Below are 27,820 nucleotides of genomic sequence, written 5' to 3'. Positions count from 1 at the left end.
TACGAGAGATGGATAGAAATTTGAGAAGCTACGAGTTGTTTGTGGATATGCTGAGTCCTTTTTTAAACATTAAATCCCATGCCTCGTAGGTTGAAGTACCACAATAATTTTACATAATAAGCCAATATCTTCTTTCAATGCTGTTTGATTTCATCATATAACTAGCAATTATTTTACCTATACCTCATAAGAGTATATATAAAAGAACAGACAATAGAAAGAAGGTATTTTTGTGACGTAACAGAATATACATACCTGCTAATTTAGAATTAAATTTTTCTTGTTGTTCAGTAGTAGTCATTGTGTTTCTACTTCTTAAATCCTCTCTCTCTTGTCTCATTTGCATACATTCGCTTTCTCTCTGATGTAATTCCAACTAGAATTTTTAAAATTTAAACAAGATGACAATTACCTAATCTCATTTTTTTAACCCTTGTATGATTATATTAAAAAGTAACATGAATTACTTTTGTTACATTCGAGTGCTTAAACCAGGGATGGCCGAACCCGTATATTTTAGTACTCCGAATGCTTGGCCCATGAATCATGAAAGTTTGAGAAACCACATTTCTTCATTGAAACTGTATATAACAGCCACATATAACAATACAGTCATATGAACAAGGATAAATCGGCACAAATTTCAGCGACAAATTGACAGGATTTTTCAGTTGTAAACCGCTTTTGTGACAATTGAAAAACATTATGATCGTTCACTGATTGAATCTCCACAAACCATAATACTATACTTTACCTTTAAAGCTTCAATTTTTCCTGATTGTTCTGCATTTTCTCTTTCTAACTTCAATGAATTTTTTTCATTTTCTTTTACTGATTCTCGCAATTTTTCACATTCATTTTCCCATTTTGCTGTATCTTCTACTCGTTGTTTGTTGGAGGATTGCGCAATCTGTAACTCGTTTTCAAGGCGACTTGCTTTGCTTTCAGCGGTAAGAAGACTTGACTGAAAAAATACAGTACCGTATTAATGAGTGAACCAGCTCTGAAATTATCAGAAATAATTACATGTTTCGTAAACAAAAGCGAAAAAGAAATATATTCATAGGTAGAATATTTGAAGTATTAAGTGCCGAGGGATGGACAAAACTGAATATGGACCTACTCATTCTGAAAGCGTTTTAAGATATGAAATTTCAAACAAAAGAATAAAACTTTTCTATAAACGGAATGAAAAGTGCTTGAAGTAATTAATTGAATTCTGTATCAGTATTTGAAAACAAACTTTGTCAAAAATGACGATTTTTTTGAGAAAAAAAGAGCGTCGCTATATCATAAATAACAAGCCACTCATTAGAAAGTGTTTTTGAACAAATTCCAGAAGGTTGGAATGTATATGGTTTGTTCCTATCAATTCCTGAAAAGCAACCTTGTTTTTGAAAGAGTGAAAATTTCTGGTTCAACGTTACCTATCCTTTTTTTTTATACTCCGGATGATTTGGTGGGTGTGGAATATGAACCTTAAAAATCACCTGAAGATTAGCTTCTTTATCTCTTATTTTTTCATTCGAATCTTCAAGTTTTCTCGTTCTTTCTTGTTCTCGTAGTAACAATGATCGTGAATCATTGAGATCTTTTTTCAATTGTTCTTGTTGATTGTTTAAAAGATTCAAATCTTTATAAGCATTTTCTTTTTCCCTTCTCTCTCTAAATTATGCAAAATAGATTTATAATTATTAGAACAAAGTGGTGAATTCATTGCAATAACAAATTTAAAACTATCTTTTTGAAATAACATAATAAATTAAAGATAACACTCTCCGTGCGCCAAATGTAAATTTATATCAGCCTTGCCAGCCTAGCCCTGTACCCGAAGTACACAGAAATTAACATTTCACGACAAAAATGAGTGGTAAGACAAGACATGAAGCAAAATCCCTTTTTGTGCGCAGCGAAGCTAGACGCTATATTTCTAGACTTGTGATTGAACAGCTGGTCAGCGCGAAGCAATCAAAGGCAATATGTTACTGCAGTGTGACAGCCCGGGTGGCTATTCGGTTTTGTTCCATTTTTCTAATTAAAGACTCTGGGCAGTCCTCTGGAAAAACCTTACAACATAAATTTTTTTTTTCCATAAACTGTAACTCACTCTGCAAGTTGCTGAGCACATTTCTCATATTCTTGTTTAAATTGAACAGATTGCAATGCAGTTAATTGCAGAGCTTCCTCACTTTCTCTCAACTCTTCTTCTTTCTCATCCAATCTGCAACAAAAATCATTAAACATCTTCAACACAAAGGACAATCGAAATAAAATTATGGCCTAACCCTGACATGGTACACACACTACGGTAGCACCAGTTTCCATATGTCACTTATGCTTTTCACTCCAAACAAGGCCAAATAAACATCCATGGATATCTAACGATACATAAGAACCCCTGTGAGAAGCTTCTATTCCTGAAAAAAAAATGGAATCGTTGCGCTTCCGCACACCCTAATTACACCCTGGATGGTAGGATTTGAACCGAGGATGTGTAATCTGAGATGCCAACACTATTCAAGTCGTAAGGATTCAACAGCTATCACACCCCATTTTGTTATTGTCGGGGCTTAGTGGGTAAAGTGTTCGAGTTAACCAGGTTGGCGACGTAGGCTACAGATCTAGAATTCATGTCACTTCAAGTTGTTATAAATTAGATGAGTAACAGCAAATAGAAATTATTCCAGTCTTTTGAAACATAATAACTTTCTTGAATTGGTCGATGCGTGCCTACCGTGTTTGGTGTGAAGTAGTCAAAACGCTTCACAGAAAATATGAAACTATATGAACAAGACATACTTTTCATTCAGTTCTTGATTGAACTGAGCCAGATCCCCATGTTGATCTGCTCCCAGTGATCGCAATTTGCCCAATTCCTCTTTATATCTGTAAGGTAAAATGTTTATTTATATTTTTTCTAACTTCAACATTTTGTGATTTTATGCAAGCATATCCTCCTCTTTAAAATGAATTTAAATTTTGAATATTATAAATGTATCTGCTTTTCAGCAAATTCTTTCATGAAGAAGTTAACACATAAATACAAATTCATCTAAATTTTTTTATTAAGCATGAACAAATTAAAAATATTTTATGTGTAATAAATTTGGTAGACTATATGTCGATTTGAAGACACCAAATAATCCAAACGCATGTAGCTACATATCAGTGACTACTTATGTGGAGCCATGTTTAGAGTAATACATCCAAACTCTTATAGCTACCTACATATCAGTAACTGCAGTGTAAAGCCATTTAGAGAGAGTTGCAAACCACCACAAAATTATGAATTTCTGTAATATCATTCTAATATTGATCGAGTAAATTAATTAAATACCTTGCACTGGCATCCTCGTATCTGTCTCGTTCTGCTTTCACTTTAATGAGTTCTTGATTTTTCTCGTGAACAACTTGTTCCAGTGATTCTACTTTCCTATTGGTCAAAACAAATTACAAAATGAGGTAAAAGCTTTCCCCTGTTTAGCTTCTAAGAATTTCAAAATAAAACCACTTTATCAATTGCTTCAATGGTAAATATCAGTAAATATCAAGATGTACATATTTTAGTTTACTTTTGCACACACGGGACAATTTTTTGCAATTTCATATAGAAATTCAAAATTATTTTTTTTTTAAATATTTGGCAGGATAGAATATTTCATTTTTTATAAACTATAACCATTGATATGCTCAGCAATTTCGTTAGTACAGCCCAGGGGTTCACAAGGATAAATTTTAATGCGAGAGTCAATATTATTTATATGTAGCCTATATTGCCACTATTATTACTAATGACAATGATATTTTATTTTGCCAGTATTAGGCTTGCAATAATATATATAAGAGTATTTTAATTTTATTTTATTGGAATAATGATTTTTTTGAATAAGACATAGAAACCAATGTGTTATGCATACTATATGTTATACAAATTTTCTGTGTCATAATGAAATGTTATTAACTAAAATTTTCTTACCAACATGTCATGATTTGTATTCCAGAAAGTAAACGTGCTATGTAAACATTGCTGGTACTTACTTGTCATTCTTTGCTTCATTTTGTAAAGTTGTACTTAGTTTCAAACTATCTTGATTCATTGTTTGTGCAAGTGAACGACTTTCTTTTTCACTCGCTAATTTCTTCTTCAATTCTTCACAATCAAGCTCTGCCTGTGAAGTGAAGTATGATTAGGATATTTTCATATATATCTCAAGGGAGAGGAACGTCAATAAAACAGCTCCGAAACATGGTGAACTATGACCTATTATACAGATACCACAGATACCTGTCTATGCTGGATATAGAAATATTCCAACTAGTTATCAAGTTCAGACGCATGGTGAAAGGAAGACGTTACTAATCAATGGTGGTGAGAACCAACCTAAGATGGCATGGAGTTCGGCAAGATCCACACACATAATCATTCTCTATGGAAATCAAACCTATGAATTAGCAAAAGATAAACAGAGGAACTATGGAATTGTGTTTCTGAAAATTGGAATGATGGAATTATGTAGATTTTGTTTCAATTATTTTAATAATTTTCTCCTTGAAATTCATCCAGTTCTGGTCATATGCTTCTGGCGCTTTCACAGTAGAAATTTGCAATTTTTTTTATAATGAGATCACGGTTTTGCCTAAAATGGATGGCCTAGTGGTAAGAGAATTGGCTTCAACTATGTAGGCATCACTCGGTAGAGCTATTGATTTCAAATCTGATTACCACCTTCTTACTAACGGTAGGCAGAGCAGAAATCGAAAGATTCCAGTGCTTTCCTAATAGTAGTTCATATCAGTGGCTAATTAAGAAGTAATAACCGTTGAATAGGAAAATGTTGCGCAAAATAGATAGTTAGCAGGCATGGCCAATACAGAATAATTCACTATTTCCAATACATTCAAAATTATCATTTTCAAATATAAGATATCGAATATATTCTGAAATTAAATCAAGTAATAGAAACTTTTCTTAGTGTTTGAAGAAATTTGCATAGGATAAACAATGGAATAGGTGTCCAACCTGGCTATTAAAATTTAACAGTTTTTTTTCAAGTTATTCATTTCACCTTGCATACGGCCAAAAGTACTTTGATATTAGAATATTTGAATCGTTTTGGACAACCCTGATACCTGGGAAAGAAAAATAGATAGAGAGATCCCTACAATGTGCCCACCTGTTTAGAGGCAGCTTTAGCAGTTTTCAAATCCGTTCTCAAGTCTCTCACTGTTATTTCCTGTTCTCTTCTTTCCTCTTTTTCAACTTGCAACTGTTCTTCCGTTCTTTTGAATTTTTCGTTTTGTTGCGTCATTTTACAATTTAAAGTTTCAAGATTTTCTTGGAGATTTTTTATTTCAAAACTGAAATGAGATATAAAAATAATTGTTAATTGAATTCGAAAATAAAGAAAATAGTGATCAAATCAAGTTAATGAAGACGCTTTTACACGAAAAATAAATAAAATCATTGATGCATTGACTTGAGAGACAGTGAGAGACCTTCAAAAATGATATTACAGAACAATAAAAAAAAAAATTCATTTTACTTTAATTTTCGATTCTCTGCGTTCATTTCAACTTTTTCCAATTCCCAGTTTTTCTTTTCCTCTGATAACATTCTTTCTTTGGATTTTAATTCTTTATTTTCAAATTTAATTTTTTCCAGTTTATCCTGGGTAGACGCAGCGACATCTTGTTCTCGTGCTAATTGTAAACTCAGATTCTGTTTTTCCTCGGCCAATTTTAATGAATCTAAAAAATAAAACATGAGTAAATGTTGAGTCGTGAGTATCCAAAATCGGCTTTCAAATAGTTAGGGTATAATTTAAAATGATCTCTTATGCAGCAAAATCATGGTATAAATAATAAGCCGTATATGCAAAGAAATGATGAGATTTAAGGGAAAAAAAACAGTGATTTAGCAGTAATCATGAAAACTGTTTTAATATGAGATTCCCAAAAAATGTATAAATAATGGATAGTTTAAAATTGAGGACTTAACTAGAAATAGAAAATTTGTCAAAATTAATCACTGAACACACAAAATTATTTTTTGCTAACTCATTAATGAAACATTTTCAATTAATACATTATATGTTATGTAGAACCAAAGTTTAGACAGACCAAGCTTGGTTTATGTAAGAGCAACATCATATTCCTGGAACGTGAATGTTCTGACCAGGAAATTTGCTTTGAAAACTTCATTTAAAACGTAAATTTTCAGGTACTCCCGTAGTGTGTGTACCAGGTTAGGGTTAGGCCATAGTTTTATTCCGATTTTCCTCATTTCAGTTCTAATATGAGTCTGGGGACTGTATTTGTTAGCCAAGTCAATATACCCCCACCCATATGCTTCGGTCCCTTCACACAACCCGATGAAAAGTAGGCGAACAAAATTAGTTACCTCCATATTGGTACACATACTTCTAGAGCGTTAATTTTCAAGTCCGTTTATACTGAAACAGAAGCCACACAGATACAATATAGCTTTACATTATATAGCTTTTATAGATACATTATATAGCTTTTATAGAAACATTATATAGCTTTTTTAGGTTTCTTTAAGATAGGATTATACGGCATATTCATGTCTTTGCGCTCAAAATAGCTCAGTACAACCAGAACCTCTAAAATTAGGCTTTGCATACCCAATTTATTACACATTGGATTACACATAATGCATGGTGTTTTAACAAGAGAACTTTAACATTGTTGTGTCCTGTGATCTAGGCCTAGCGCAACGATTACAGAATATCTTACAGAAACAGCATTAAAATCATGTTAGAACTAAACTCATGTTAGCTAATAGCTTACTAAAAATCAATTTTACTACCGGAAAGTGGCGAGGTATGCACTATTGGAGGTTGACGATGCTCTGATAAAGATAAATCATCATCAGTTTCAGTTTCTTCTGTTAATGTATCTAAATCTATATGATTGGTTGCTCCAATAATATCTCGTGGTGATATTTGCTGCCGTTGCTTCACTGTACCAGATGATAGTGGAGGAATAGATGAGTTAGTAAGATAATCCATCTAAGAATAGAAAAATAGGTTGATGACGGCGTTACAACATACAGAATTAACAAAATCCGCAGTACTATTTAGTTGAGAATAGTTGAGAATCAAAGTGTTCATTCAAAGACTTACTCAAAAACTAGTTCAACTCATTCAAAATTCAAATTTGGGGACAGGGGATGTATAAAGATATAGCAGTCTAAATATGGTCAAGTCTCGACTTATTCATAAAAAAAAATTCTACATCTTGTAGAAAATTCTACATCTTGCAGCTATGTAAATATTCAAATAAATATTGATTTGAATCAGCCAGTATCATTCCGAAACAGCTCCTATGAACATCCTAATCTGATCAACTATCTAATTCTAAAATCCAACAGTATATAAAATACATACAATAGCGGTTAATAAAAGAGTAGGCCTATCATTACCATTTCAATTTTGTTATGAAGTCAGCTATCGATATATCTTAACCAGGTTTGTTTTATTTAAATAAAATTTTTCAACTTCAATCAATACACCTGTAGGAGCCAACGAACGGTACTGCCGTAGTATGTGTACCAGGTTAGGGTTAGGCCATAATTTTATTCTGATTTTTCTTATTTTAATTCTATTTCGAGTTCGGCGAACGTCTGTGTTGGCCAAGTTAATATGCCCCTGCCCATAGGTTTCAGTCCTGTTACACAAATTAATAATGTAAAGTAATCGAAAAAAATCAGTTACCTCCATATTGGTACAAATACTACTGGAGCGCCCAACAAACTATATATGGTAACGATTTGCAATTTAAAAAAATTGAGACTGTATGAACACCCTGCATATCTGTGGTTTATTTGGAACCCTCATTCAGCCTATCAAGCAAAAAGGCAATAAAAGGAAAGAAAACAATATAGCCGATTCATAACATATTCCAACTGAATCTTATACGACTTTGTACTACTAACTGGTATTAATTAATTGATACATCTAGAAATAGTAGTATTAAACATTATTCAATACACTATATTTATTCAAATACATTGCCTGACTGAATCTGAATATGCCTAAGATTATAAAGCTTCAATAATAAATACTATTTTCAATATGTTTCATAGGTTTTCTAGCGTGAAGAAACAAAAGCTGAATAACACATATATTGACAAATAGCAAAATGTGACTTTGTTCTATATGTAGTAATGAGTACCCACTTGAAGTAAGATTAAATTCTAAATCAGAGCTTAATCAATGTAAAGTAATTAACACAAAATATAGAGCCTCCCGTCTATTCAACAAAAATATTTGCCACTGACCATATCAAGTTAAAATTCCAACTACTTTATTTTCTAGATTAATACACATAAGTTGAATAAATCTGAATGTTTCACGTCAAACTGCTTTCTTTCATCCCTCAGTTTACATGTTTATATATACCACAACATATGTTTCACAAACGTCAACTAGCTGAGATACTGTCCTGTATATTTACAGTAGCCTGAATGGAATGGTAACATCCGTTCCAAACGTACATTTAAACCACTCATACAGGGCAGGAATCTGCTTCAAAAAATCAATATCTAAGTATCATTGGAACACTTGAAATATCTGAGAAGTTCGGATCAAAATATTATTGTGAATTCATTCGTGGCCGAGTACGGGGTAGAAAAAAAATTTTAGTTCTATCATTAGTTGATATTGAAAACACGCAAATCTACAATGATGACAGTGACTTTCTTGAAAAAATATTTTTTGATTTTGCCTGAAACTTTTCATTTTCAGTTTTGATATTTAGACTGAAGGTTATTCATTTTATAATTTTGAATTCAACAAGAATGATAAAATTTAAATGACGTTGATTACAAAATATATAAACACCAAAGATCTTGTACTATGATTTTGTTTATTGTTTATTAGGATGTTTAAGTTACATTGTACTATTATAAATAGCAACCATACCTACATAAAGAGTTTACAGTATGAAATGAGGACCATTACACATACTACAAGAATGACCAAAATCGAATGCTATTCGGAATACATTTTCAAACAATATTTTGGAACGTGGAATGTCAAATATAATTATTCTAAATTGGGCTATGTTTAATAACAATGAAATTCACGCAAATCATCTTAAATTCCTTCAGTGCAAGATGGCTATGTGACAATTTGATTTGACATTTTTTGTATGGCCATCAGATTTTAAATGTCCAAAATGACAATTACTCGACAAATTATTCAAATGTGGCTATCGGATATAAACAATTTCGAAAGTATTTAAATACTTTCCATTTCATTTTGGACAACCACACACATGCAAAATTATATTTCATGGAATGAGATATTATTACAACTTATCACACAAGAACATGCTTTATAAGGCTGAAAATATATCAATCTAAATCAGAGGTGGGCAAATTACGGCTAGCGGAATCAGACCCACCAACGTGTTTCATCCGGCCCATCTGTGTCTGCTGAAATTACGACTATATTTCTTATGGATCTAAATTCACGTTGAAAATATCGATGAAAATAACGTCATAATGACCATCATTGTTACATTGTGCTTCTTGTTATTGTATAAATGTTAGCCTAGCTGTTGTAAATTAACCTGTTTTTTTCTTAGATAGTTTTGATCCTTCAGCCCAGTAACCAAGTCTATTATCTGTAACTAGCCCATGTCAGAAAAGTAATTGCCCATCCCTGATCTAATAAATACATTTACTGGTATGTATGTTACCTTGGCAGGTTGTTTTGCTTTTATTTTCTGATCTTCTTTGTTATAACTTTCAGAATCACCAGATTCACTTGTTACATCTACAGCTCTGTGAAAAACAACAAATCCGAATTTACATTTCGACCCATATAAAACAAAACAAATCACTTTCAAAAAACTCCAAATTCCAAAAAATTAACTCTAAACTTCAGGCAAATATAAACAGCAAAAATTTTAACTCATATTTGCAAGCTATTATTGGAAAAGAAAGTTTGAATATAAAGATTACATTTTATAAGTAAGCAATATCAATAAAATATATTAATCATCAATATAATCACAACTAATCCAGATGATTGAAAGTGAAACATAAGAGTTCGTTAACACTTGCGATTAAATCAAGTGTCAGATATATAGTGATGCAAATAGTATACTGATGCATTCACACAATTTAAAATATTCCAAATGGATTTTGTAGTTTGAATCATATTCAACCAGGGCTGGCCAGCCAGAGCTATGAAGCTGGAGCAGGCGCTACCAGAAAAACTAGTGTCTATTTTCAGGTCATAAATTTTCATAACTTTCAATATATATTTAAAACTCTGATTGAAAATTTGAAACCCTTGTATCATAGTTTTGAGTCAAGATTCCTCAAAACTGCATTTAAGTTGATATTTCATGGTGGTGGTTAACTACATCATTTCTAGCTCTTAATAAAAATTGTAAATAATTTGAATCATTCAACAATCCGACACTGAAATTTTTAGTGCACTGTTGTTGGTACACTGGATGCCAGTTGATTTGGTCCCAATATATTTGGCAAAAGCTTATTTTAAAAATATTATAGTATTCATAAATCTTAATAATGAATCAGACCAATATCCTTATTTCAGGAATTTTATACCCACTATTCAATAATTTAATATGAACCATAGAAAGTACTTTGAATTGTTTGAATTTTATGACATACCTTTCTAATGCGATTCGAAGAGATTCATTCATTTGAGGTGTTGTCGTTTCTAACTTTTTCGCTTCTTCTTTCTTCCATTCCTCTTCGAGTTCAATCTTCTTTTTCAATTCAGCACTTTTTCTCTCCAATTCTTCATTCATTCTGTTTAATTTTTCTAATTCTTCTATATCTCGTTGTTTCTTTTCAGCTTCTTTTCTTCTATTTTCTTCCTGTATCTTCTTTTCTTCAATAATTCTTTTATGTTCTTCCTCTTTTTGTCTTATCATTTCCTCTTGCTTTCTATTTTCATCCAAAATCCGCTTTTCTTCCGCTTCTTTGCGTAACCTTTCCTCTTCATCTCGTTTTCTTTTTTCCTCCATTTTTCTTGCAGCTTCCTCAGCTAAAGTTTTCTTATTTTCTTTTTCTAAGTCTTTTTGATTGTTGAGGGCTCGTGATTTCTTAAGACTGAGTTACAAAATTTTAATTTATACCAAATATATCAATTTTTATAAGGTACAAAAGGAGCTCCTAATATAAATAAAAATTTTATAAAAATGATCAGGCTCAGAAAGTTATATTCAAGCCAAAATAGTGGTTCGCACAAACCCAAACCTACCGATTTTGCTCCTCCCATGAACTTTCCGATTCTTCTTCACTATCGAATGAATTACTGTCATCAGCAGCTCCATAATTAAAACCAGTGCTGGGTTTTCTATTTGGTGAATACTGAAAGGCTGATCTATGCTGAGGTGACACCTGGGTTTTTGTAAAATGAATAATTAGCAACAAAGTTTCAATCTTGGTGGAACTAATATTAGTGTCTCTAGAGCAGGGGTCATCAAACTACGGCCTACGGCGTCATTTTATTAGGCCCGTTATAACACGCAAAAATGGCGAATTTTTTTCCAAGGGAAATTTTCCCCGATTATCGACTTCCTTGTTTATTTCGTAACATTGGCCAATCAGCGAGATGCAAAAAAGTGAAGTAATAATAGGCCTTTTCGCATCCGCTTGGATACTTTTGTGTTGTCACCCTGACAGGTTTTCAGTCATGGTTGTAAACAATACCCCGTTTTTGCGATTTTGAATGCTATTCGTTAGTTTTTGATGTGTTTGGGAAATTTAAGTATGAATCAAATACGTCAATCATCATTTGCCTCCTTAGGAGTTGTAGTTTTAAAAGTAGTAATGAAAAATTAGTCTAGAAATAGCTGTGACAAAATAGGCTAAAATTCTTTACCGGTACGCAACGTTTTCTGCGAAAGATGCACTCGTGGCGCGTGCTTTCGACAAAACTGCTTACGTTTATTGTGCTAAAATGAACGTCGAATGTGCATGTTGCGCTAACAGTACTGTAATCCCTCGCATAGCGAACCACGGCCTCTTGCCCGGTTACCAGTCCAGGTCGGGTATGGAATTAGTTGGCCAGTCATTTATTTTCGAAAGCATGGACTTGATGGCAGAAGAAGTCAAACCTGCAAACCCACAAATGGTAATCAGAGGCGTGCGTATCCCTATCGATTATCATGATGCGCCACACCACCGAGCGGACAACAAAAGAACAGAACCTCATTCCTTATAATACAACTTCGTTATGTCTAGTTTCACAGTAAATTTACCATTTTCTCAGCATCTTGTAATACTGCAGGTGATGATGAAACATAACTATGTTCTTCTGGAGCTTGCTCTGGTCGTTTCACAATATTCTGTCAAAAAATGACATTATTTTTATAAAATACTAGAGCTATAAAAATTGAATAAACTTGATCAACATTCAGCTTTTTCATTGTCGAGCAATTAAATGCTCAAAGGAAAACTCGGTTGGGAATATTGAGCCAGTTTAATATCTACTGTATATCATTGAACTTCAATTATTTTGATGCGATGAAACAGAAAATGAATGGGAAAATTAATATTGGCGATAATAAAATTCAGATAACTTATGATGTGTAATATTTTATCGAATTTTCAGCAGCACATATATATGTAAAACTGAAACACATATTCAAGTATAATATGGGCAATTATATTTAAAACCTGGAATCGGGCGACCCCAAAAAAAAAAAAAACAGAATCCATAAATTTCTCAAGTAGGCTACTTCTAGGAAAATGAAGAAATTTTATTTAATACATATGTTTGTATATGATTGTCCCAGAAGTTTTAGTAATCTATGAAGTTTTGTACAAAAATTAGGTTCGCGGTAGAACAATGTTCTCTAGTTTGTTGCAACCTCTTTTTAGAATTTGTCAAACTCCACCTCAACTAGCTAACAATAAGCTACAAATAACGGATAAAAAAGCGAAAGTATGTTTCATTCAAAAAACACGTTGAAAATATGTGGATGGAACGTAAATACCCAAAATAAAGAAATGTAAATATTCAAAATAAGGCAGGCAAGATCAAATCGAACCAATACTTTTCGTTTTAATCAGCCTCACGCCCGCTCAAAAAATTGTCTGCGCCCGGCTCACCCCACCGTTTGAGAACCACTGCTCTAAAATATGTTCAAAGTGACCTAAGTTGGGGTAACCATTACCACATATTCAATTTTAAGAAATCTTCTCTATATATATATAGGTTAGGTGAAGGGTTAAATTTTGTCTGGGTGGCTCTTTCCACAGGAAAAAATTTGGGGTAAAATTAGATACAGAAATAACTTACGTCTGAGTTCCATGAGGAATCATCATCGTCATCATCAACATTTTCATTATCTTTTGCTAGTTGATTTGATTTGACATTACCTTTATTAACATCTGGTTTCAAAATATCAGAATCAGAATCAGAATCAGTTTCGTCATCAAATTTGAAAGCTGTTGATTTCTTCATAAAATCGAAAGCAGGCACTGTGGAAATAGTAAAAAATATTTTGTATTGATATTAGAAAAAGTGAATTATGATTGTGTCCAAAACATAAGAGATAAATGAAAAAAAAAATTCGTTTTAGTTCTCACACTGTAAAAAAAGGGAATATTACCAGTTATCAAAAATGGGTACTCATGTAGTATGTGTACCAGGTTAGGGTTAGGCAATCATTTTATTCCAATTTCCCTTATTTTAGTTCTTTTACAAATTCGGGGACTGTCTGTGTTAGCCAAGTGCGACTCCTGCCCATATGCTCTCGTCCCTTTACACAACTCAATGTAAAATAGCCAAACAAAATTAGTTACCTCCATATTGGTTACACATACTTCTTGAGCGCTCGAAAATGTTTCTCTCAAACATTCTTAATTATTGAATATTAATTTCCATCATTGCTTTTTCCAAAACAATAGTTCACAATGCATTTAAAATAGTAAATTCTCTCTCACTTTTTATACATCTATATACAGATAAATAGCAACTTTTTTGATATCTTCTTTTTATAATAAATCAAATGATAAGAATTCTAAATTTATGCAGTCTTAAGTGATTTTAAAGTTCAGAAATAGAAATCAGTGCTTCTCAAAGTGGACAGGATCACCCCACAAGGAAAAAAAAAGATACAATGGGGCAAAAAATCAGAGGGATAATGGAGGGTCGATAGCGCACAGTCAGAATTATCGCAAAACTTGTTTTGTTTTTTGATTGTACCTGACCAAAATGTCTCCGAATATTTGGAAAATTCATCAAAGATCATTATCTACCTCATTAGAAAAGCATCATGTAATGTAATTAGCATACTTGTTTAATTGATTTGTAATGAATTTGTTTGTAACTAATATTGGGGCATGACGATGTATATCGCTGTAACAGGGCAATAATACATTAAAAATTAAGAACTGTAAATGTAAATTTGTAAAGTAAATTTAGGCATTAAATTGTTAAAGTCAAATTTCCTCAGACATCCATCTTGATATCTATATTTAACATAAATACTTACATTGTTTGGCAGGCGATGGTTTCTCTTCCGAATTACTGGCATCCCAAGAATCCGAATCTTCATTTACTTTCTGAACTTTAACTTTGTGAGATGGTGACGTTACAGCAGCAACATTAGGTTTTGTTGATTTTGCTGGAGAACCAGTAGCTGCAGATTCAGACCTTGAAATATCTGTGTCTTCATCACTATTATAAATATTTTTTACGTCATTTGCGTCAAAACCGAGATCGTTGAGAAGACCTGCAAACACAATATATATATAATAAAGTAAATATATGATTTGTCAAATAAAAACTCAATCAAAATTCCTTTCTCTACAATTGACTTCAAATCTGAAATTTTAATGCAAACGTACATGATAATGCAGCTGATTTAATTATCCCAATTATCCAAATTAGGGATCAAGGTTTGATACTAAAATGGATAATCATTTGTATTAAAACAAAAACTTAAAAATATTCAACACACCCCAAAATTTGACTCGGTAGACAAAAATGCATAACACAAGGAATGTCTAAAAAGTTCAAATTTAGAAAATGAAAAAGGGAAAAATTTCGTTTAATAAAAACCTGATTTTTATGAATGAAGAATATAATAACAATTTATGTGAACAGTATCACTTTATTATAAAATTATGTTTTTAGACTTTGGTACAATTTTATATCATGAAATTGTTGCACAATAGAAAATCAATTGATTATGAAAAAAACTCCTTCCTCTTAGATATATTCCTTACTTGAATCGGGTTTGACCACCTTCCTTTGATCTGTAATTTTTACTGCGGGAGTTATGTTTCTATGTTCCATTGCATGTTCACTACTGTCTTCATTATCAGAACTATCCCAGGGTGAATCTCCATCACTATCATTCAGTTTCTTTGCATTTGTTATTGGTGCGGCGTCAATTTTATCCAGCGATGTGCTAGACCGAGGTTTCGGTAATGGTGGTTTGTCTGGAGAGACTGGCAATCCTCTGGCTGACTTACTGTCATATCTGTGGAATGAAATGTTCAATCAAGACTTACATAATGATTTATATAGATCGTTGACATATCCCAAAATTGAGTCACATAGTAAGGCCTCACCTCCAATTAAACGAATTTTACCCTATAAATGCCCTACCTTTGGCATTGGCTAATCGAAGACCGCAGTGAGTGGGAGGACGACGGTTGGAGGTAGCGAACAGTTAGCAACTGAGAGAGAACGTAATGTACGAAAATTAACACATACGCGTCAGCGGAGCGGGTCGGGCACGGCACTTTCGAACAACTGCTCATCCGCTTTAACAACTAGCATCGTGTTTTTTTTTAAATTTTGTTTTTCGGCCTTTCGTATTTAGAATCATTTTATGTTAATCGATGCGATGCTTCTATGAAAATATGTTTCGTAACTTGGTATTTTCATATTGGGAGTCTTTCTTAGGTGAAGTTTTAACTGTATTCCTAATGAAATCAGGGAAATAGTTCACGAAGTGGAAACTTATAACCTTTTAAATAGAATTATTATGTTTATGATTATAAACTGCCAAGAGACTATGAGCTATCGAAATAATGGTCAGCTGATTCAGGCGTTCCAGTTCCAGTTAATCCAGTAGTAAGCGAAGTGTTGGACGCGGGTCAATATCTTCCCAGCAGTCAGAGGGTTAATATATCAAGTAATTCACTTATCATAGAATACAGTTGTGATGGACACAAAGAGATAATTCTGACTATGAGCTATCTACCCTTCAACATCTCTCTGTTTTTTTGCCCCCACTGTATCCCTTTTGCCACTTGTGGGGTGATCCTGTCACTTTGAGAATCACTGATTTTATTTCTAAACTTTGAAAACACCTGAAACTGCATAGGTTTTGCTATTACGTTGTTGTTGTTATTATTCTTGTTGGTATTTTTCTTCTGGTTATTATGAAAGAAATCACTTTTCTCATTCACTAATGGACCAATTGCTTAATTTTCAGTGGTTAAAGATTGTATTTCCCATGAATCCTATGAGATCTGATATTTCATCCAAAATTTCGCTATATTTTTATTTTTCACGTAAAAACGGTTTTTAATTCACCAAGTGTGATGGCTGTTTTCAATTTGAGATTCATTGATATCGAAAGATACGGTACAAAAAGTACTTCGTTTTGGACCTAATGGTCATATATTTGAACATCGTTTTCTTTTTTTGTCTAAGGTCCCATTTGCAAGATAGTCAGTGGGGTTAGCCAACAGAAGAAATTGGTGCTCATGGTAGTAGTGTCACAATAAATGCTTACCTTGATCTCATCTCTCGTTCTTCTAAAATATCAGAATCTTGTTTATCTTCTGATTCTTGTTGTTCAAGTTGCTGGCGAGCTGATAAGAAAATGTTTATCAGAAAGATAAATTTAGGCAGCATAGAGCTATGATTACCAAGACTATGGACTTTGAAACAACTTTTATTTACTCAATTTTTTTTTCTCAAATTAGTTCGTTTTGCAGTCAGTGAAATAATGATTTATTTCCAATTTCATGCAAACGAAATTTTTCATTTTTCATATAATGATCTAATGACAAAATCAATTCAATATTCAAAATTACTTTCAACTGAAATATGGAATCCTAAAATATGAAACTATATAAAAAAGGGTAAACAACTCACCACTAGATGTTAAGAATAAATTAGTTGTTGTTTTAGAAGGCGATTGCATTGGTTGATGAGATGGACTGGTGGAAATAGGTGAAGGAGCAGTCGCATCTGCGGATGAAGTTGGAGTCTTCTTTTTCATTTTCATTAGTTGCATTAAATTGATTTTTGGTTTTTCAGGACTTTTCTTTTTCTAATGTAACAAACAATACATTTTTTAATCTATGATGCACAGTATATTAATACACAGAAATATTTGATTTCAGCTGGAGAAATGAAAATCGAAGCAAAAAAATTGTAGGTTTAAAAATTTTTGGAATATTTTTCAGTGACACAAAATATTAGTATCATAATCATTCCAAATTCATATTCCTCTGTATTTAATTTCTGACAATTACAAAGAATAGCAAGCCAATTAAATCATTGTTCATTGTTACTTTTCTGTATTTCCACATCGAAATCTATGATTGATTAAATATGACTAAATTTGAACATAGTTGGCATTCCAAATTTCCAATATTATTAGAATAGTAGTTTCTTTTGGTTTCAGACTCTCCAGAGACAACTTTTAGGGCGACTTGAATTCAAATTTAATATTATTTAACTACATTTGTTCAACTCAAAGTTAGATAAGGCACAGCAGCGACGAATATAGGAATGAAAGGGGAAATCGAATTCATATTGACATGATTACCTTTACTTTTGCATATTTAGGTTCATCATCTTCAGAATTAGAAGAAGCCCAGGAATCTCTATCATTTGTTAATCTGCTTGCAGATTGTGAATCGTCACTTTGTGAATCTGTTGAAAAATTAGACAACAAAACAGTTTTAGAGTTTGTGACCTTACTTTGAGCATAAATTGTAAACAAAAATCTAAATGAAGACATTTGAAGGAATTCAAATGTGGAAACATCTGAAAATGACTGTTTCATATGTACAATTACCTCAACTGGACGATGAAGACAGAAATATATTTTTATTAATACCAATATCCCACACCCACAGTAAAATAAAGCTTGGAAAAGTTCAATATTTCAATATAGGACAACTTTGAAATTACAAATCACAGCGCTCCAGAAGTGTGTGTACCAATATGGAGGTAACTAATTCTGTTCGCCTACTTCATCGCCTACATCAAGTAGTGTAAAGGAACTGAAGCCCACAGACAGTACCCGAACTACACATACCCGGTACACAAACATACCACCTGGGAACGAAGTCTTATCAATATTCAAGTACATAAGTTATATTTCATAATATATGACACAAGAATGTTGCAATACTGATAACAAAGTTTACTGACAAATAAAATGTATGTACCTCCACCATCCAAAGCTGGTCCACCGATATCCATCATAGATTGCTGAGAAGATTGAATACCAAGTTTTTGAGGAGTAGTTTGTGGCGTCCTCGAAATCGTTGACTGTCTTGAGGGTGTTGTTTTTGTTGATGTTTGTCCCTTTTTCATGTTATGTTCAACAATAACATGGGAAATCCTGAAATTATGTGTTTGTTATTAAACATCTATTCAATTCCATTGTTTGCTTTTACATCACTTTAGTATATCGAAACACAAACATCAAAATATTTTATTATTCAGGCGATCGTATATTACTATTATCCACACAGTCAATAAGTAAAATCTTAGGTTATTAGCATTTGTATATACGTATGTAAGCTTTTGTAATCAAGATGACAAATATTTAAAATACACTAATTAATTATCGATCTTAAGATCGGTAAGTATGTTGATAGATATTTGTCTGTTTGTGTGTTTGTCTGTTAGACACTTTCGTATGTTACGATATCTCACGAAAGCGAAGTTGAATCTCCTCTAAATTTTGCATGTGCATTCATAATATCTCGGACCAGAAGCCTATAGATTTTGGATGAATTCTGTCGTATAATTAGTGAGTTATTAATTAATTAGTGATGGAACACACGGTGCCGCTGTGGAGTAAGGGCGGTTGAATCGAAACCGCAGTTTCTGTTTCGGGGGATCCCCTAACTTTCGATCGATAAGTCTTCGTTCTCTGACCGATATTCTCGTTAGGTATTTATGCCCTTAGCCTCCCTTACTAGTTTATGAATCTAAAAATCATCTTTTAACCCTATGTCCTTCAACAATCAGAGCAACTATGGACACCTCCCTTAATGTTTACTATAATAATTGTGATTAATACAAACATGTAGCAAAATATGATCCCTAAATTACTAAATTTTACATTCTATTCATTGAAACTCATTTGGAGCAAATTCCAATTCCACTTTCTATATATTTTTAATTACATCTTTACATTTCAGATAAACAATGAAAAAAAAGCTTACGGATGAAATCCGTCCATGCTGGCGTAGTCATCTGCAGTCCATCCACTTATATCACGAAGTGAAGCATTTGCATTTTTTGACAATAGAAGTTTGACTGTTGTCAGGTGACCTTTATGAGCAGCATGCATAAGTGCTGTTCTGCAAAATATAAATATGAAACAGCTCTGAGTAATCTTAGGAAGCAAAAACTTTTACTTTCTGTAATTACTTCAGGCACATAAATGACCATAACATGACCGAGATTGTGCTAGTGAACAATCTTGCTCACAAACTCTTCACGATTTCTGATGCTTAATCCATATTTTTCACTTAAGTGTTCAGTGCAGTGATTCCCAAAGTTGATTGACCCGGGTCTAAAATTAGAAGCGGAACGATATTCATGGGCCGAAGGGAGGAGCGCCTGCAAGTGTAATCCTAATACCGGTAAATATGATTAAGATACCAGTATAATTTAATTGTTATGAATATACACAGCCCAAACTGTGATGATGATGTAACAATTGGCGGTATCTAAAACACAAACAAACATGAGGTGTTCAAAAGTTTGTCGGGGCATATTAAATTGTTGCGCAGGCCATAATTGGCCCGCCATTTGGGGACCACTGGTTTAGTGCAATTACCAAAATCATTATTGGTGTTGTTAAGCCACAGTTAATAAATAAATGAGTATGTTGATAATGATAACTGATTATTGAGACATTATTTGATAGCCCGAAAATCATGGAAAAATTGCGTCTAATTATTGATTTTTTGCATACCGTTTACAGATGGATAGAGCTGGATATACGCAGGTGCTCAAACAGTTCAATAAATAAGCAGATACATTTGATATTATCCTTTTATCTATTGATTTCTTTATTGAATCTAATTTATTGCTATTAGGCTAGCTCACTTATGAAAAATCACATTGTTGATTAATAGAATATTGCAATAGGCTATTCATTAAAAAAAACATTGGCTACATAGAAATCATAATTTTTTTTTATTACCATCAGTTTTCAAGAAAATTTCATAATATTTTTTTTCAATTATTAATTAAGTTCACAATCATTTGAATAAACAAAATAAGTTCCCTATTGCATATGGGGAAGAAAATTCACAGTGGTGATATAAAATTTAAAAATTACACCCTATATTCTGGTAACTCTGATACTATGTTTTGTAAATCATTCAAAAAACGGGTGAATTTTCACTTCATCGGTGAAATGAATGCAGTCCAATAAAAGTCAAGGATCTTTTGCCATGAAATCACAAAACAATTACTTTCACTACACTTTTAAAAAATTGATAAAATTCAACAATTGCTTGGAATGGCCCATTTGTAGTTAATCCTCATCACTCAATAACATAGCGATTGTGTAGATAAAGATTATTGTTTGCATTGAAGGCGTCGTGGGCTGATTTATGGTCATTTTATACAATAGAACAAATGTTATAGAATCAAAAATGTTTCTAGTTGTGTCAACAATGACAACAATACCTATAAGAACAGTTGTTGAAGATTAAATAACTCATATCAATCAAGAAAATTCAGGCAAATGGCGATTTTGAAAATTTAGAAAATATTTTTACAAAATATATTATGATTGAACCCAGCATTCTTATTCAAGATTTATTTATACAACATATTCATATGCCCGCCACTCTAAACTAGGCTCTGTACAAGCAGACATTGTTAGGTAAAGGACTCCTATAAATAGTACCTTTATAGTAAATAACAGTATTTGATTATCTGTCAGTGTAATTCTGGTAGGGAAGATTTCAGAATTCAATCAAATATAGAAACTTCGTTATAGACAGTAGTAGTTGAATAAAACAATCTCATATTGGAAGTCCTAAATCATGGGATGGGTTGTAATAATTTGGGGGATTCATGCCAAACTGAGAACACCTGGGTTATCAAATATATAATACTTGCAGCCATCAAAGTCAGGACCATTATTTATGGAATAAAAGACAAAATAAAAAGTATCAATTTTTTACTTCCTTGTATAATATTCCGAATTCTAATAAAATAGTTGAAATGTACCTCTGTCGACTTTTTCTTCATTTACATATGCATTTGAAATTGAAGGCGACAATTTCATTACTAAGTCTACCTACTTGATAATTACGTCAAGTGCTATTCAATACATATTTAGCATAATTATACGAATAGTGAAGTGTTTGAGTGAGTTTGGCAAATGGTTCAGATTAGTATAAACACGGAAGTTGGGATATACAACAACTCATGATAACCAAAATCAAACTTGAATGATATATAATAGGAAGAATTTATTTTTCTGGCAAGAAAATTCCACTTGGTGTTACTGATATTCTTGATCGAATTAATATTACTGCATTACACATTTACGTGAACAGTATGATATATTTGAATTGTACAAAAACCAAAGTTATGGTTGCAGGTAACACCTGCAAATCTTTATTTAAGACATAGCGAAGGGAAATCATAACATCATAAACATTATGATCAACAATAAAACCTCCTGAAAACAAAAGACTGAATAACTAACTAAATTAACAAACGAAAAAAGAATCTTATTGTGAAATTAACAAAAGTGAAGCGATATTCTGTAGAAATTAAAAAAAAATCATACTTCTCATTGTCGTCAACATCATTTACGTCGACTCCTAATTCCAACATATGTCGAACTATCTCATCACTACCAAGTCCTGCTGCTATATGAAGAGGGGTAGATCCATCCTGTAAAAGAATTCATAGATTAATTTTGGTTAAAAAGTAACATTACATTGTTTGGACATGAGTGATCATAGATAAAATGATTTGCCAAAATTGAATTATCTACAGTTCATGTTTGATCAATGGTGAATCAATGAAATTATTTAAATAATGAAAAAACGAAACGAAGAATGTCAGTCGAGTGTTTAAACAGCCTTAGACTTACAAGCGATTTAAATTGAGTTCCACTTTAAAATTTTAAGAGTTTATTCCTGTTTGTAATTTTCAATTGACTACTGTTACAAATTGTGAGTGTTGGCGTAATAGGGTATAACAACTTCACCAAACATCTCAATAGAAATTCTTAAAAATATATTTAAAAAATGTCAAAAAAATCTTTTTGACCACAATCAGTCAGTCAGAATTGAGGAATGCTACAATTATGCAATTATGACATTGCCTTGAGCAATATAGATACCAACGGTAAAGTACGACAGTCTTACTTTATTTTTTGCTCTTGGGTCTGCCTTATAATCACACAAAAGATAACAGATGTCACTGTTGGGGATACTTGCTGCAACATGTAGTGCTGTGTTTCCATTGTTGTCACAAAGTGAAACATCAGCCTCTGGAAAAAGAATGGTTTATATTGGTTATTATCTGATTGATATTGATATATAAAAAATCAGAAATATTTTTGCTAATTAACCTAATCCTCTCGGTTTGACGCATGCGCGAAATTTCAGACGTTTTGCAATGCTGTGTGTATACCATGAGGTCTGGAATGTTTGTTATGGTCTTGCTTGAAAGGAAATCTTATTCCCCACACAACGATATGAGAATGAACCTTATATGACATTTAGAAGTGATAAAATTTCGCTTACATATCACGCGTGTACTTCCCGCTGCGATATAAAAACGTCGCACAACAAGAAAATGATTCCATAAACCTTGGCGTTGCGCGCAAACCAATAACAAAAGCTAGTATGATAAGGTCTTATTTTGAAGGTCATTTTATATGCTACATAACATAGGAGAGTGGACATCTCACAACGTCAGGAAGTTATAAAAATATCGAGTCGTTTGATCGCAGCTGCCTCACCGAAAAAAAGTTAGGCGTTTTATCTCGCAAATTCTCCTTGTCTGACGATTATAAGCTTTTATGATTCATAATAAATGTTTTATTATGACTCACAAAAGCTTTCAACGCGATAAAGCACAAACAAACAACCGATCGATCTATCAAGCTTAGCCTGGCCTGATTCGATGTGGTGACTTCTCAAACGGAAAATTTCCAAAACGCTTGAACAACACGCGCTATGGAAAAGCGTTTAGTATGATATGAAAGAGAAAACCAATGTGCAGTCAACTGTATAGTCACATTTCAGCTTTACAATAGCGATAGACGTCCAACAGCTGATAGAATGAGAGAGTGTAAATATTTTTATTATTTTTTGACGTTACGAAAGACCTCTTGAAAGAGGTGTTTTAGTTTACGGTCCTCCAGTGACATCTAGCGTATAGTACTCTAAAATACCTTTCCAATGGTATATAATTATTGTATATTGGGTAAATTTTGGGGGTCGTATGACATTAATAAAAATGTATTCAAAATTGTGCTCGATTGAGCGTCTGAAACAGGTTAAGGGTTAACAGAAATACCTGTTCATTGACCATGAGAAATATTTGTAGACAAATTAAAATATGTACAAATTCTTAAAAGTATCAAAAGTGAAAAATTTTGCGTCACGCTGGAACATATATTTTTCATAATTTTGATTCATGTAATATCAACATGACAACATCCTCTAAGAATCGACTTTTAACTACCGTAATTGTTGATAGATACATTTATCATAATTTCAATCTCTTTTTTTCAAATTTACTCAATACTATTCCTACTACACATCTACTGAATCTCATTAATTTTGTACATCTTCAAACTGGAACTGGAGGTTACTAACAAAAAAACTCCACTAATAAACCATTTTTTCAGGCTTCAAATTTATTTAACTTTTAATAAATGTAGGAGAATATTCTAGCTTAATAACTGCAAAAATCTTGCTTCACACTGGTACACATTATTTTCATAATTTGAAATCTTCATCTTACTTTTACTATATTGACACATGTCTGCCTGACGGGTAGAGAGTAACATGTTGAGAAAACACAAAAAAAAATCCTCACTAGTGTCAATCAGAATCGACAGGTTCTCTTATTTTGTACATTTCATGCATAAACACGGACTAGATGTAAACTGGTCTATCTATACAAGGACACTGCCTTAGTGAAAAACTATATTTGTATTTTATCACAAATACATATGTATTGAAGTATAATACTTTGTCATGATCAGCCTTTAAAATCATCAACATTGCAGGAAGAAGGCAGAATAATAGCAAGGTGTCAGGGCCCACTTATGACTTTTCTTGGAAAATTTGTATTTTCTCTGTTCTGTTAGGGCATATATTATGACACAGCTATATATTACCATAATGTTCACAAGCTCGATTTGAGAGCAGATTATCATGTTTTTATTACCAGGTGAGAATTCCCAAGCAGTACTTTATATGGCATGCCCAAACATCACTTGAAATTTCGGCAACTTTCCTGAATTTCCATCCTGTGTGCTTGTATGTTGTATTGGGATTGGAAGTTTAAAGTGAATTGTCGAAACTCATTCTAGAAATCATATCAAATTAGTCTGCTCGGAAATTGTGCTTTGACATGTTGTCCCCAAAGTATCCATGTTATAACTTCCAAAAAAGTTGCGAATCCTAATTTGTGAATACCGATCTACGTTAATAAATGAGTTTAGAAATTTTACCTTTTTGTAGTAATATATTCAGACAAGTTTGATGTTCACATTGCACACATTTCATTAACGCTGACTGTCGATCATTGTCACATAAATTTAAATTGATATTTTGATGTTCGCATAACATTCGAACAGCTTCAAATTTTCCATTTGCACATGCCAGATGTAGAGGTGTTCTGATGAAAAATAAGTACAATTTGTATACCGAACGAGATAATAAATAGAGTACAACTGCTTAATGGAGTTTAAAGAAGGTATAGAGAAAAAAAATGGGAAGTATTTGTGTAACATGCCAATGGAGAGTATCCAATGTCAATACAACCTACTTTCAAATTTCAAAAGGTTTGCATTTTTGAGAATGTCGAAATGTTTTTTCATTTGCAATAAATAATGACTATGTTCCATAATTTTCACTGGAACAGTTTGAAATGGTTTAAAAGATTCTTATAATGATAGAAAACAAGATCAAAACTATATAAAAAAATGCAACAATAATAATGAGAAGTGCGAGTCTACCGAAACCAGGTCAAAACTTGAATTCTTAACAGAATGGCCCTATTTAAAAAAATGTGAATGAAAAGTGTAAATGGCGATGCGTTTGCGTAGGTCAATTAATTGGCACAAACGGAACGCAATAAACAATTTCGACAGAAAACAAAAAGACTCGTGTTTGAGAAGCCGAAGGGTCAGTTTGTGATGCTAGAACTCGTCAGCAATGTTTATCTGTGGCTGTTTCATTCCACCCCCCCCTCAAACTGTCAGATATAACGGTGAGTTATATTTCGGAGTGCAAAATCGATTCGCTCGCATGCATTTCATGGAGCACTAGCGTACTCGGGCTTGCACCTGCCACAGTGCTGATACAGAAGCCGAGAATGTCCCTTAAAAGAGGGGTTCGCACTCACTGTTATTTTTAATGTCTTTTATTGTGGGGGTTATTTTTCAAATTCTACGTCAAAAAAATAAAACAAATCTTAGTAGCAACTACTAACTATTCAACAATCCCAATTAATAGCATTCAGGCATTCAAACAATAACTAGTTTATGATAAATCCGCTAATACTGATATAGTCTACCTACCTATTTTCTTTATCAAGTTGGTTTACATCTCCGCGTTTGAGCATCGATTTTAATTTAGTCAAATCCCCATCATAGGCTGCTTTGTGTAGCTTTCCTAGGTCTTTCTTTGGAGAAATGTTGTATCCTGAACCCGACAGCCCACTGCCAACACTTCCAGCTTCAGATGCTGATTTCTTTTTTCGTCTGAAAAGTTTCTTCATTTTATTATTCTCAAGAATATTCGACTAATGAGATATAGTGGCTGCCTATATTCAATTGACAGAAACAGGAAGAGATTGTTGGATCCCATACGAAAGCATAGCCACAGCAATTCAAACCCTTAAATCACTGTATGAAAACAGCAGGCACCACTATACAAACACAATCTGGCATTCAAAATTAAATGTCCCCAACAACAAGCTTCACTTTTGCGGCCCTCGAGCGCCCACTAATGGTGAGTTATCAACCGGATAAAGATAAACATAGGTTGTTCATAAATTTATCCCAGGGAAAGAAAAGAGATAACACGGCCCAATCATCTCAATCACATAGTGTACCATGGCCCCTCGTCCGGTTACCAATCCATATCAGGCATGGGATTAGTTAGCCCAGTGCTTCCCTGTCTTCTTTTCTTCTTCATTTGTCGAATTTATATTTTAATTGATTGTCACACGGTGCGCAATTTCTAATTTTGATGAGAACATCACACAGAGTGAAAAATGAATCCATACAGCTCACAGAAATTTTTAATAATAAATACAATTACCCCACTTCTAACGACAACAATAACCAGTAAAAATTTCAAAATTGTCAGGTCGTAAACGAAAAAGAAGAATACCAACATCGATCCATAGTTTCATTTCGTGTCCAAAAATAACAAGAGGAATAGTAACAACAACAACATAATAACAAAAAGTTCCAGAGGTCCATTTCGTGTTCAAAAAGAGAGCGTGTTTTCACCGGAGAGTATTTCCAGTTCAGTGGTTTTAACAGGATAGACGCCATGTTTGTAAGAGTGTACGGCTCGAATTCAATTCTAGGCCTGGTCAAACCAGAGCCTTAAAAATTGGTATCTAATGTTTCTCGTTTTTTAATTTTTATACATCGCTATACATCGCTTATATCGTAAATATATAGGCTACGCTTATATACATTCATTTTTTTCCATCACTGATTAAGAAGAATTTATAGAAAAAAAAAATCCTGCGCAAAATTAATGGCCGAATCGACCATGTATGCGTTTTTGCTACAGATATATATATATATTTATATATATATATTCATTTTAGTGGTTTTACGCTATGGCCCGTTATATCCCAACCAATTACATGTCACTGCTTCATGTCATTGTCCCAATCAACGACTAACATACCCAACTTACGAAAATATTTATTTCTTGTTATTGTGTGTGCCCATATGTTGGTATTAAGTCAACAAATTGCTTAGATTGGGCTTTTATTCCACGTAAGGCGCATCAGGCTATATGACGGAACGATTTTTATAAAAGCAATGCCGGTTTTGGTTTTGGTTGCATGCAATAAAGCACTACCTGATCCCTACATCAGGCGCACGATCGATTTTTGAGGAAAGGGGGGATTTATAGTGCCCATGGTGCATAAAATACGATAATCAGCAGTGTAATGGAAACTACGTTCCGAGCGCTGAGCTGACAGGTCACTTGATATCTCTATTCATAATTCAGCCCGAGCGTTGACGACCCGCTTGTCATAGCTCTCAACGGGTTGTGATTAGGGGTGGGCAAAATCGAATATTTTTTTTCGAATCGAATAATTCGAATATTTTTAACGAATAC

General features: G+C 33.0%; 1 protein-coding gene across 4 annotated transcripts in view; it reads right to left on the bottom strand.

Annotated features, from left to right (window-relative positions):
- Positions 1-26,436, bottom strand: part of LOC120336758 (uncharacterized) — a 41,880-nt gene extending 15,444 nt beyond the window's left edge. For 3 of the 4 annotated variants that reach the window (XM_078109908.1, XM_078109909.1, XM_078109910.1), the window contains exons 1-26: positions 26,029-26,436; positions 24,958-25,124; positions 22,634-22,758; positions 22,048-22,154; positions 19,451-19,588; positions 18,443-18,618; positions 17,815-17,921; positions 17,136-17,313; positions 16,771-16,849; positions 15,248-15,504; positions 14,512-14,751; positions 13,314-13,495; positions 12,271-12,357; positions 11,268-11,407; positions 10,673-11,116; positions 9,727-9,811; positions 6,830-7,031; positions 5,544-5,748; positions 5,175-5,358; positions 4,039-4,169; positions 3,338-3,433; positions 2,800-2,886; positions 2,108-2,221; positions 1,491-1,665; positions 755-964; positions 256-376 (exon numbers count right to left, since the gene is read on the bottom strand). In XM_078109908.1, the coding sequence (XP_077966034.1) occupies positions 256-376; positions 755-964; positions 1,491-1,665; positions 2,108-2,221; positions 2,800-2,886; positions 3,338-3,433; positions 4,039-4,169; positions 5,175-5,358; positions 5,544-5,748; positions 6,830-7,031; positions 9,727-9,811; positions 10,673-11,116; positions 11,268-11,407; positions 12,271-12,357; positions 13,314-13,495; positions 14,512-14,751; positions 15,248-15,504; positions 16,771-16,849; positions 17,136-17,313; positions 17,815-17,921; positions 18,443-18,618; positions 19,451-19,588; positions 22,048-22,154; positions 22,634-22,758; positions 24,958-25,124; positions 26,029-26,228 (4,237 nt within the window). In that variant the 5' untranslated portion in view covers positions 26,229-26,436. The remainder of the gene's footprint in view (positions 1-255; positions 377-754; positions 965-1,490; positions 1,666-2,107; positions 2,222-2,799; positions 2,887-3,337; positions 3,434-4,038; positions 4,170-5,174; positions 5,359-5,543; positions 5,749-6,829; positions 7,032-9,726; positions 9,812-10,672; positions 11,117-11,267; positions 11,408-12,270; positions 12,358-13,313; positions 13,496-14,511; positions 14,752-15,247; positions 15,505-16,770; positions 16,850-17,135; positions 17,314-17,814; positions 17,922-18,442; positions 18,619-19,450; positions 19,589-22,047; positions 22,155-22,633; positions 22,759-24,957; positions 25,125-26,028) is intronic. The other variant, XM_078109911.1, reaches the window with a different exon arrangement.
- Positions 26,437-27,820: the final 1,384 nt, after the last annotated feature.

This window comes from Styela clava, chromosome 2, assembly GCF_964204865.1.
Source record: "Styela clava chromosome 2, kaStyClav1.hap1.2, whole genome shotgun sequence".
In the NCBI taxonomy this organism is placed as follows: Eukaryota; Metazoa; Chordata; class Ascidiacea; order Stolidobranchia; family Styelidae; genus Styela; species Styela clava.
The sequence above is the reverse complement of the archived record's forward strand: the minus strand, read 5'-3'. Positions and strand labels throughout refer to the sequence as shown.